The sequence below is a fragment of the Stegostoma tigrinum genome, chromosome 35 (assembly GCF_030684315.1).
Source record: "Stegostoma tigrinum isolate sSteTig4 chromosome 35, sSteTig4.hap1, whole genome shotgun sequence".
Taxonomy (NCBI): Eukaryota; Metazoa; Chordata; class Chondrichthyes; order Orectolobiformes; family Stegostomatidae; genus Stegostoma; species Stegostoma tigrinum.
In genome coordinates, this window is record NC_081388.1 from 1,236,551 (window position 1) to 1,248,962 (window position 12,412).

A 12,412-nucleotide genomic window follows, 5' to 3' on the forward strand; every position below is an offset into this window, starting at 1 on the left:
TCCCACAACTCTCTGCGTAAAGAACCTGCCTCTGACATCCCCTCTATACTTTCCTCCAAACAGCTTAAAACTATGACCCCTCGTGCTAGCCATTTCTGCCCTGGGAAATAGTCTCTGGCTATCAACTCTATCTATGCCTCTCATTATCTTGTATACCTCAATTAGGTCCCCTCTCCTCCTCCTTTTCTCCAATGAAAAGAGACCGAGCTCAGTCAACCTCTCTTCATAAGATAAGCCCTCCAGTCCAGGCAGCATCCTGGTAAACCTCCTCTGAACCCTCTCCAAAGCATCCACATCTTTCCTATAATAGGGCGCCCAGAACTGGATGCAGTATTCCAAGTGCGGTCTAACCAAAGTTTTATAGAGCTGCAACAAGATCTCACGACTCTTAAACTCAATCCCCCTGTTAATGAAAGCCAAAACACCATATGCTTTCTTAACAACCCTGTCCACTTGGGTGGCCATTTTAAGGGATCTATGTATCTGCACACCAAGATCCCTCTGTTCCTCCACGCTGCCAAGAATCCTATCCTGCTTTTCTTACATGAGGACTGTCATAGTGATTCAACAACACAGACTATCCTCTCCCTGTCAAAATGTAAAAATACTGTCTTTTGGTGTGTTAACTGTTTTTCTCTTGTATTCTCTCAGTCTTTCAACTTCTGTGTCAGTTTTCCTCTTTTCCATATATTTACTCTAACTTTCTAAATTAACAGCTCTGAGAATGCATTTTTAAAAAAAATTCAAGGAAAATGCCCAAATCATTCATCCATAGGGTCCCAGTTGAAAACACTTCTTTTTCCTTCTTGGAACATACTTAGTGTGCATCCTTTTAATATTTCCCTTTGTCAATCTAGTCTCTCACTTCCAATATTTCGCATAATGCAGGAAAGGTTGTTTTTCACCTTCTTCCTCATCAAACATTCTCATCTTTGTACTTCTTAAAAAAATACCCTTACACTAAAACAAGTTACATTAGGATCACCTAAATGTGATTTACTTAGATGACCACAATATCCAGAATCAGGACAAGTGGTATTTCTTAGATAACAAGGTGTAGAGCTAGATGAACACAGTGGGCCAAGCAGCATCAGAGGAGCTGGAAAGCTGATGTTTTGGGTCCGAAACCTTCTTCAGCATTTCTGAAGAAGGGTCCAGTCCAGACCCGAAACATCAGTTTTCCTGCTCCTCTGATGCTGCTTGGCCTGCTGTATTCATCCAGCTCTACACCTTGTTATCTCAGATTCTCCAGCATCATCAGTTCCTACTATCTCTGAAGTGATATTTCTTTCCTTGTTAGAGTGGAAACAAATGTATTGAGAAAACAGGCATGGGCAAATTGTGACTGTGAAAAAGCATAATTGATCAACTGAAGTGCACTTACTGCGTACCATCCTCCCTTAACCTTTTACTTTGGAGCTAGACCAATCTCAATTCAATCCAAAACATTTCCACCACTAATAAGTGGTGGGATAGAGAAACTGGGGTAGTTTTATTTAAACACCAACAGTTCTTATTAAGCTATAACATTACAATACTTACAAGCAACTTATTGTATTTTGGTCTCTTCCTGTGATCCTTTGTAAGGCTAATAGGAGAAGAAAAGAGAGATGTGTCAGAAGATAAGCTAAAATTAAAAACACAAGACATACTGCTGTGCTCTCATGCCTGGGCAAATCCAAATCCTGCAGAGATTGAGGTGAGTCTCGGTCTGTTGGAATAGAAATGCTTTCAATGAAGTGAATCTTGACATACTTCGTGGTGCGCTTGGCCACAGCATTTAACGGGTCTAAATAAAGAAACTGTCAGGTGGTGGTGGCCTCAGGATATCTTTGCAACAAGTGCTAGAGTGGGGAAATGTAGAATTATGTCAAAGAGTCAGAAGTCACTGACATGAAAAGGTTAACTCATTTTGTTACTGTCCTGACAGTGCTTGACCTGCAGAATATTTCCAGTATTTTCTGTTTTAGTTTCAGGTGGCATTATTTGCAGTACTTTGCTATTTTTGTTATGAAAAGCAATTCATGGCTGAAGGAGAAGAGCCAATTTGAGGAGTTTTACTTTGTCGGATGCTGGCAGCAGTACTGAGGGACTGGAGCGATTTCTCGAAGTCAGACAAAGCGATGTGCTGTTTGATACAATCCACCAGTTACTGGGGCATACAATCTACGTACCTAGCTTCATACTGGCACTGAAGCTGATACACATTACTAATCATGTGCTGGACAAAACTTTTTTTGGTTTGAAAACAGCACCCTGCTCGTGGAGAGTATCTCCCATGTTATTACCGAACAGCAGCAGTGAGAAGTGGCTAGTTTCACCTGCTGCTCAAATGTTTGAGACACATTCCCTTTCCAGGGTAATCTGAGATGTTGTCAGGCACGTAAGTGGTGGCCTTAGGCATATTCTTGATTTTGCACAGAGTCATTGAGCTTGGAAACAGACCCCTTGATCCAATTAATCCACACCGAATTTGTTCCCAAACCAAACGAGTCCCACTTGCCTGTGCTTGGCCCATATCCCTCCAAACCTTTCCTGTCCACGTACTTGCGGCATGGTGGCTCAGTGGTTAGCACTGGTTGCCTCACAGCACCAAGGACCCAGGTTCAAATCTACCCTCAGGCAACTGTCTGTGTGGAGTTTGCACGTTTTCCCCGTATCTGCGTGGGTTTCCTCTCACAGTCCAAAGATGTGCAGGCTAGGTGGACTGACCATGCTAAATTGCCCGTAATGTTCAGGGGTGTGTAGATTTGGTGGGTTATAGGGGGATGGATCTGGGTGTGATGCTCTGAAGATCGGTGTGGGCTTGTTGGGCCGAAGGGCCTGTTTCCGCACTCTAAGGATTCTATGAATCTATAATATCTACTTATTCAAATATCTTTTAGATGCTTTAACTGAACCTGCATCCACCACATCCTCAGACATATGAACCACACAGAGTAAAAAAAAAGTTGCCTCATGTCCTTTTTAAACCTTTTCCTCTCACCTTAAAAATGTGTCCCCTAGCTTTGAACCGTGGGGAAAATATTCTTGCTATCACCGTATCTACATCCATCACGATTTTATAGACCTCTATAAAGGTCACCCCTCAACCTCCTACGCTCCAGTGAAAGAAGTACCAGCCTACATTTATAACGCAAGCCCTCCATTCCCGGCACCATTCTGGTAAATCTTTTCTGAACCCTCTCCAACATAATATCTTTCCTAAAACAGGGCAACTGAAAGTAGACACAGAAAGTCCAGATGAGGCCTCACCAATGTCCTGTACAACCTCAAATGACTTCCCAACTCCGACATTCAGGTCTGACCAACGAAGGCAAGCATGCTAAACACCTTCTTAACCATCCTGTCTACATGTAATGCAAACTTCTGAACCCTTTGTTCTCTCTGCTCTACAACATTACCCAGGGCCCCTTCATTAATTGAATATGTGCTGTCCTTATTTTTTAACCAAAATGCCATACCTCTCATTAATCCAAATTAAACTCCAAAGTCCTCAGCCCAGGGACCTAATTGATCAGGATTCCTTTGAAATCTTACATGGCAAATCTTACACTGCCCATTATATCATCAATTTGTGTGTCACCCGCTAACTTACTAACCATGCATCCTAAATTTTCATCCAAATTGTTTCTGTAGATGACAAACAAAAGAGGACCTCATACTGAGCCCTGTGGAACACCACTGGTCACAGGCTTCCACAAGCCATCCCTGTTCATAAACATGATTTGATTGGGACAGCCATTATTCCACATGCGTCCTATTCTGGTATCAAGCTTATACACTGATTAAATACCTCAGGCTCCATTTATAAGGTTGCCAGTAAAGCCCATCTCAAAGTACATGACTGCGATTCCAACAGCTTCAAGACTAGTCACAGACAGTAGTAGAGAACTCATGATTGTTTAACCAGCTTGTCAAGGAAACATCTACGCTTGCAGTTTGGTATACTAGCAATTCTGCCCTCACCATGAGGATTAGACAGCATGTCACTTTTTACAGCAATCTTGTATTCACTTGCTCATTACAGCATTTAGACATAATAGCATAATTTGGTACTGCAACTGTTCACTGAGCCCTCTGTTGGATATATTAATCTTGCACTTTCCAGCAGGGTCCTGGTTTATTGTTGTGTTATTCCGATATATTGCACAGTCAAAGGCACTTTCTATGCTCATGAGAAACTGAGCTAATACAACAAATGAACAGGGTGCTCCATTTCAAAGGCACATGGTGAACTTATCTAGAAATTTGTCAAATCTTCTCTGGCATTTATGAGCTTAAGTAAGTAACCATGATAAATAGGAACAAGTTTTCTCATACACATTTCAGTGAATCTCCAGTAAAATAGAAATTAGATGGTGTTTTAAACCAATTAGAACCCTCTCTCAAACTTGACAACCTCAATGTCAATGCCAAATGAATCCAGAACACTATCTCGAAACTATCCCAAGGTACTGTTCAAGGGAGAATAAAAAGTCTACAGAACTGCTGAATTGAGCTACTGGGTCAACTGACAAACATGCTCACTGCTATTATATACAGGATGGTCAGCGTGACATGAAATTTCTGTACTCATAAATAAATCATTAATGTTAAAGACTACGTGGTAACCATTTTTAATAAGCAGTACATCAGTTCACCGAGGAATAAGCTCCACTTGTTGTCAGGCCTTTTTAAATCCATCCTTATTCTTGATTTCCATTTCAGATTATTGTCACAGTTAAGCCCTAGCCACTTCAACGACAGTGTTTCTCATTTTTAAGGGTATATGTCGCAGTCTGGGAAATGAAAAGAGAACTCGACAACAGTTTTTAATCTTGCAATATGGTTTTTTGCACCTTCAGCGAAACAAAAATTCCATGACTGGAATCTTGAGAGAGAAAGATCAAAGCTCTGAAGAAAATACAATTACAAAAGTTACGAGCAGTAGGACACACTTCAGTTTGTGGACCTTGGGGCTGAAAATGAACATGTGACCACAGCAGTGGGACCGAGGTGAGAGATGGTGGAGGTTTTGCTGAGGACTAAGCACAATAGAGTTCAAGGAGTGCTGAGCAAGTGAACACAAAAATGCAGTAGTAAGTGTCTTTAGAGAAGACTTTGTGAAGAAACAAATGTGGAAGGACGCGGTTTGGGGGAGGAAGAGGTTTTGGTAGGTCAGGGCAGCTGTGAAGTCAGAGAGCAGACGAAATTCAAATGGAGACAGAAATTGTGATGGATGAGGACTTTTCAGTACAGAAGTTGGGAGGGGAAAGGGTAGAGGTTATCTGAATCTCAAAAAGATCAGCCATGATCTTATGACATGGCGGGCAGGCACGAGGGGCCAGATAGCCTACTCCTGTTCCCAGTTCTTATGTTCTGTTCTTATCTCAAGGGGAATATCAGGATAGAGCAATAAACAATGAAGATTTTGAATTAGAGATCCTAGACATCATATGGGGGAGGTTCTCAAAGAAAGAACTTTCCCTAAACTATTACTTCGAAAAGAAATGGTCACTGCAGACCATTGCACTGGTCTCTGTATCAACGGCCCATCTGTTCTTTCCAAAAAAGGACAGATCGCAGCCGATTGCTTGAAAATGAGCTGAGCCCATCTTTATAGGTTCTCTGCTTCAAGTTTCCACTGACAAATGACCCAGGCTACTCCTGTACATCACTTGGGCTACTTAATAGTTTGCAAAAATAACCCAGTACACCAGAGCTCACCCTTGAAATCTTTGATGACTGATTCAATTCCAGCGCGAGAAAGTGCACTTCTTTTCAATTTGACATCTAGCTCGACATCAGACGAACAGGTAAACTAGTCATTATCATGTTGCTATTTGAAGGAATACGTAATGTGCAAAATATGCCTCATCAACTATAAGGGTAACTCCACCAGGAAGAAATTAGTTAGCTGCAAAGTACTTTGAGACATCTGGTCATCTTACTTCCTCTTTTATGAAGTAAGGACCACTGTATAAAGTCCTTTAGGGGTTGGTTAACTCAGTTGTCAGGACAGCTGGTTTGCAACACAAGGTGACACCAAAAGTGTGGGTTTAATCGTTGCTCTGGCTAAGATGGCCATGAAGGACCCTCTTTCTCAACCTTGTCCTGTGCACGAGGTATGGTGACTCTCAAGATAAACCACCACCAGTCATCTGTCCCTAATGAGAGAGCATTCTTACAGCCTTCTAGCACAATGGTGACGCTGCCTTTCCTTATGCTAACTGCAATGGAGGCATGGTTCACTCCATTAGTATCAGGGAAATATATGGAGATGACCAGTTTGTTTAATAAAAATTATAATTCAAACAATCACTTGTTTGAAATCTATTTGCATCAGTTAATATCCCTGTGTTTTACTCACCAATCTTTTACAAATGATTGAAAGTCCATCGAGAAGCCCATACTCTGGGGGAGCAGGGGAGGATCTTCCTGCAGCACCTTTGTTAAAACCTCAAAGTCCGTTTTACAATTTTTGTATGGAAACTGTCCTGTGGCGAGTTCAACCTGTAGACAGACACAGAGCTGGATTACAGGCCAACTGCACTGAAAATTATTCAAACTCTTAACTCCCTAACTCAACCTGCTGCACCAAAATAGGATTTACGACACTCTAAATACAATTCAAAAGCAAATTAAACTGTACAAAGCTGATCTAACCAAAGAGTTACGATAGTGGCAAATGCCAAGTAAAAGAACACTAGTGATTGTGCCAGCGCAGTTAGTGGGAACACTGGTGACTGCTCCACTGTGATTAGTGAGAACATTAGTTACTGTGTCAGTGTGTTTAGGGAGAACTTTGGTGGCTATGCATCAGTGTGACTATGTCACTACAGTTAGTGGCAATAATATAGTGATAGTGTCACTGCAGTGGGCGAGATGAGTCATTTCACCTTTGCATAGTATTTTTTAATTCACTCGTGGGATGTGGGCTTCGCTGGCTGGCTAGCATTTATTGTCCATTCCTAATTGCCCTTGAGAAGGTGGTGGTGAGTTGCCTTTTTGAATTGCTGCAATCCATGCGCTGTGGGTAGACCCACAATGCATTAGGGAGAGAGTTCCTTTATGTAGACCCAGCGATACTGAAGAAACGGTGATACATTTCCAAGTCAGGATGGTGAGTGGCTTGGAGGATGACTTGCAGGTTGTGGTTTTCCCATGTATCTGCTGCCCTTGTCCTTCAAGATGGAAGTAGCTGTGGGTCTGAAAGGAGCATTCTAAGGAGCTCTGATGAATTTCTACAGTGCATCTTGTAGATAGTACGCACTACTGCTACTAAGCATCGGCCGCAAAGGGACTGGATACTTCTGGATGTGGTGCTAATCAACTGGGCTATTTTGTCCTGAATGAAGGCAAGCTTCTCGTTGGAGTTGCACTTATTGAGGGTGGTAGGAAGAATTCCATCAAACTCCTGACTTGTGCCTTGAAGATAGTGGACAGGCATTCGGGAGTCAGGAAGTGAGCTAAATGTCACAGTATTTCTAACCTCTGACCTGCTCTTACAGCCATTATATTTATATGGCAGGTCACATTCAGTTACTGGTCAATGATAACCCTAGGATATTGGTAGTGGGGGAATCAGTGATGGTAACACCATCGAATGTCAGGGACAGTGGTTAAACTGTCTCCACTAAAGATGGTCAAAGCCTGGCATTTGTGTGGCAAGATAGTTACTTGCAATTTGTTAGTCCAAGCCTGGATATTGTCCAGATCTTGCTGCATTTGAACATGGCCTGCTTCAGTATTTGATGAGTCAGGATGGTGCATCCCCACTTCTGACCTAATGATGGAAGGAAGGTCATTGATGAAGATAGTTAGACCGAGCTCACTACCCTGAGGAAATCATTTGGCTTTTACTGGCAGAAGAATTGAGTTTAAGAGCTGTGAGGTTTTGCTGCAGCTCTATAAAACCTTGGTTAGACCACACTGGGAATATCGTGTTCAGTTCTGGTCGCCTCATGGAGGGCAGGTCTTATGAGGAAACGTTGACGGAGCTAGGGCTTTTTTAAATTGGAGCGAAGAGGGAAGAGAGGTGACTTGATAGAGACGTACTTGATGAGAGGCATAGTTACAGTGGATAGCCAGAGACTTGTTCCCAGGCGGAAATGACTATTACGAAGAGACATATTTAAGGTGATTGGAGGAAGGTATAGTGGAGTTGTCAGAGGTAGGTTCTTCACACAGATGGTGGGAGTGTGGAATATGCTGCCGCAGTGGTAATGGAGTCAGGTACCTTTGAGACTTTTAAGCAACTCTTGGATAGGCACATGGATGATAGCATAATGTAGGGTATGCAGCTAGTAGTTTGATCTTAGTAGGATAACAGGTTGGCACAACATCATGGGCCAAAAAGTCTGTACTGTGTTGTACTGTTCTATATTCCACGAAAGAGATATCCTGGCACTTGGATGATTAACCTGCCACAACTACAAGCATCTATGTGCTTGGTAGGACTCCAACCAGCAGCCAGTTTGCCTCTGATTCATGATTATTCCAGTTTTGCATGGGCTCCTTGATGCCACACACAGTCAAATGCGGCTTTGGTGTCATGGTCTGTCAATCTGGCCTCATCACTGGAATTTAACTCTTTTGGCCATGCTTGAACCAAGGCTGTAATAAGACCAGGAGCTGAGTGGCTCTGGCTGAAGCCTAACAGGGCATCACTGAGCAGGTTATTGCTAAGCAGGTGCTGCTTAACAGCAGTTTTGATGACACCTTCCATCACTTTACTGACGATCGAAAGTAGATTGATGGAGCGGTAGTTGGCCAGGTTGGATTTGCTCCGCTTTTTGCATACACCACATACCTGGGCAAGTGTCCACATTGTTAGTTAGATACCATTGTTATAACTACTGAGACAGCTTGGCTAGGGTATGACAAGTTCTGGAGAACAAGTCTTCAGAGCCTTCATTGGAATGTTGTCAGGGCCTATAGACTCTGCAGTATCCAGTGCCTCTAACCGTCTCTTGATATTAAAAAGTGAACTGAATTGGTCGAAGAACGGCATCTGTGATGCTGGGGGCCACTGGAGGAGGGTGAGTTTGATCATCTACTTGGCACTTCTACCTGAAAGTTTCAGTGTATGTTTCTGCCTCAACTTTTCCACTTATGTGCTAGACTCTTTCATCATTGAGATTGAATGTCATTAATGTGAGTTTAATGAGTGCACCCGAACCCCACTGTTACAGTGGGAATCTTAGTACTGCTGTCATCCTCTGAGGAATTTGGTATCCTAACAAAGACGTTTCAGCACTAACAGCTCTTTGCTTACCAGTGAAATGCCAAGACTCCATACATCCGCTCTGATATCATAGTCAGGTTTGGTGGGATCAGGGGGATCTATCCGTTCAGGCTGTGGATAAAAAGGGAATAAAGAACTCAAAATGTGAAAAGATAGTCATCTGGATGTTGTCTTATTCCAAGATCTTCACTATGAATCCATACAGCCCACAAGAATCTATGCACAAAATCCACCATCCTCCTCACCTTGACCCGGTGAATGGAAAAAGCGATTTACAGGAAAAAGGTGCATCAAAACAACTAGCTTCATCTACATTTGCTGGCACCTTTCACACAAAGGCAGGAGGAAAAGGAGGAAGTGTGTTGTCTCTTTATGTATTTCCTTCAAATTTAAGTTATCCCTCTAGCCTTCCGTATACACAAACATCTATCAGGGCTAATCCAAACAATACTGCTCTCTCACATCCATACCAACTAGTCAATGAAAAAGCTAACCAAACCAGTGTCATGACAGATTTGCACTAAATACAAAAGTGTAGATGATTTGTTTGGCTTTGATGACCCACACAGTAACATATCTATTGGAGCTAATTGCATAAGAAACTATTTTTCCAGTTCTGGTTCACAGTCCAAATATAAAGACAAATAAAAAGACACTTGGTGTTCGCACATTATACTCAACCTTTCCTCAAAAGATAATCCCTCATTACCCTGAATTACCCAAATTACTTTCTCTAGAATGCTCCCAAGCCAGAATATCTTTTTTTTAGGAAAGGGGACTTAAACTATTCATCTTAGGAGCACAAAAGCTGACGTTTTGGGCTTAGGCCCCCATCAGAAAAAGGGGATGGGGAGAAGGTTCTGAAATAAATAGGGAGAGAGGGGGAGGTGGATCAAAGATGAATAGAGGAGAAGATCGGTGGAGAGGAGAGTGTAGGTGGGGAGGTAGGGAAGGGAAACAAAGAGAGTTGTAGTGGGAGAGAGTTCGGCTGAGGTTTGTCTAAGGAAGATGATAACTTCTTCAGGTTAGGCATCCCTGGAAGAGGCTTCGCAGTGAGGTTAAAATTGTATCAGAGATAATGGGGGCTGCAGATGCTGCAGAATCCGAGATAACAAAGTATGGAGCTGGATGAACACAGCAGGCTTCCACTGCAACTCTCTGTATCCCCTCCCTACCTCTCCACCTATCTTCTCTTCTATCCATCTTCGATCCACCTCTCTCTCTCTCCCTATTTATTTCAGAATGCTCTCCCCATCCCCCTTTTCTGATGAGCGGTCTAGGCCCAAAACGTCAGCTTTTGTGCTCCTAAGATGCTGCTTGGCCTGCTATGTTCATGCAGTTCCACACTTTGTTATCTCGAATTCTCCACCATCTGCAGTTCCCATTATCTCTAAACTATTCATAGTAACCTAGCTGTGATCTGATTAGTGCTCACAGTTTTAGCAAGATTTTGTTTTTTTTCCGTCCATTATCTTTGAAATAAAGATCAACTTTCCATTTCCTTTCCTATGACCTGCTGAACATATATTTATGATTTATGTACAGAGACTCCCAAAAATCCATTTGTGCTGTAACTCTTTGAAGTCTCTTGCCATTTAAGTAACATCCAGCTCTTCTGTTCTTTCTGCTGAAGTGTATAACCTCACATTTCCCCACATCATATTTCATCTGCCAAATTTCTGCCCATTACTTAACCTGCCCCTTTTCCTCTGTAGACTCTGTGTCATCCTCACTTCCTGCCATCCATCTATTTTCGTGCGATACCACAGTCACTTCTCTGATCCAAGTCATTAATATATACTACAGCCCTAGAGCTGTTCCCATTGTACTTCTCTAGTTACAGGTTGCCACCCCGAAATTGGTGCCCTGAGCCCAACTGTCTTCTATTAGTCAATGGAGGGAGGCGATGGCTTAGTGGTATTATCGCTAGACTGTTAATCCAGAGACCCAAATAACATTCCAGGGACCCGGGTTCCAATCCTGCCATGGCAGATGGTGGAATCTGAATTCAATAAATATCTGGAATTGGGAATCTAATGATAACCGTGAATCCGTTTTTGATTGTCGGAAAAACGCAACTGGTTCACGAACGTCCTTTAGGGAAGGAAACTACCATCCTTACATGATCTGGTCTACATGTGACTCCAGGCCCACACCAATGTGGTTGATGCTTAACTGCCCTCTGAGCAATAAACACTGCCTAGCCAGCGACACGCTGATCCGTGAATGAATAAAGAAAAAAAAATCTTCTATCCATGCTAATGTGTAACCCCTAACATCACGGGTTATATCTTATTATGTAGCCTAATACATGGTACCTTATCAAACAATTTCTGAAAATCCAAATCTATTAAAAATATTGGTACCCTTTATCTATCTTTCTTGTTACCACATCAAAGAATTCTAAGTGGACTTGTCAGGCCCAAGTTCTCCTTCGTGAAGCCATGCTTGAAGCTCTGCTTGATTGTATTACATATTTTTAAATGCTTTGCTATTATATCCCTTATAAGTGGGTTATAACAGACTATAATATTTTCCCACTTAGTTAACTGTCCTGTAGTTACCTTTTTTTTTCAAGAATGTACAGTGGCAGTTTTCTAAACCTCTGGAAACTTCAAAACTTAAGATTCTTAGAAGATTACTACCAGCACAGCCACTATCTCTGGAGCTACTTCCTTTATAATCCAGGATTATAAAAAATACCACTTATTACCAAAACATAGCTTTTAGTTATGGGTAGAAGAATTATGTACAATTCTGGTTGCACTTCTATAGGGAGGACGTTGTTAAGCCCGAAAGGGTGCAGGAAAGATTTACAAGGATGTTGCTGGGACTACAGGGTTTGAGCGACAGGGCGAGGCTGTTTTCCCCGAAGCACTGGACACCGAGGGGTGACCTTATAGAGGTCTATAAAATCATAACTGGTATGGATAGGGTGAATAGCTCAGGTCTGCTTCCTAGGGTGGGGAATCCAATAGATTTAAAATGTGAGGAGGAAGATTTAAAAAGGATCTGAGGGTAACTTTTTTTACAGAGAGTGATGCATGAATAGGACAAACTGCCAGAGGAAGAAGTGGAAGTGGGTACAATTACAAAATTTAAAAGGCATCTGGATGAGTGTATGAATAGGAAGGGTTTAGAGGAATAAAGGAATAGAAAATGCCGGCAAATATAGCTAGGTCA

General features: G+C 42.2%; 1 protein-coding gene across 2 annotated transcripts in view; it reads right to left on the bottom strand.

Annotated features, from left to right (window-relative positions):
- Positions 1-12,412, bottom strand: part of map2k7 (mitogen-activated protein kinase kinase 7) — a 110,506-nt gene that overhangs the window by 12,839 nt on the left and 85,255 nt on the right. For both annotated transcript variants that reach the window (XM_048522050.2, XM_048522049.2), the window contains 3 exons: positions 9,260-9,340; positions 6,353-6,495; positions 1,543-1,588 (listed from right to left, as the gene is read on the bottom strand). In XM_048522050.2, coding sequence (XP_048378007.1) covers positions 1,543-1,588; positions 6,353-6,495; positions 9,260-9,340 — 270 coding nt within the window. The remainder of the gene's footprint in view (positions 1-1,542; positions 1,589-6,352; positions 6,496-9,259; positions 9,341-12,412) is intronic.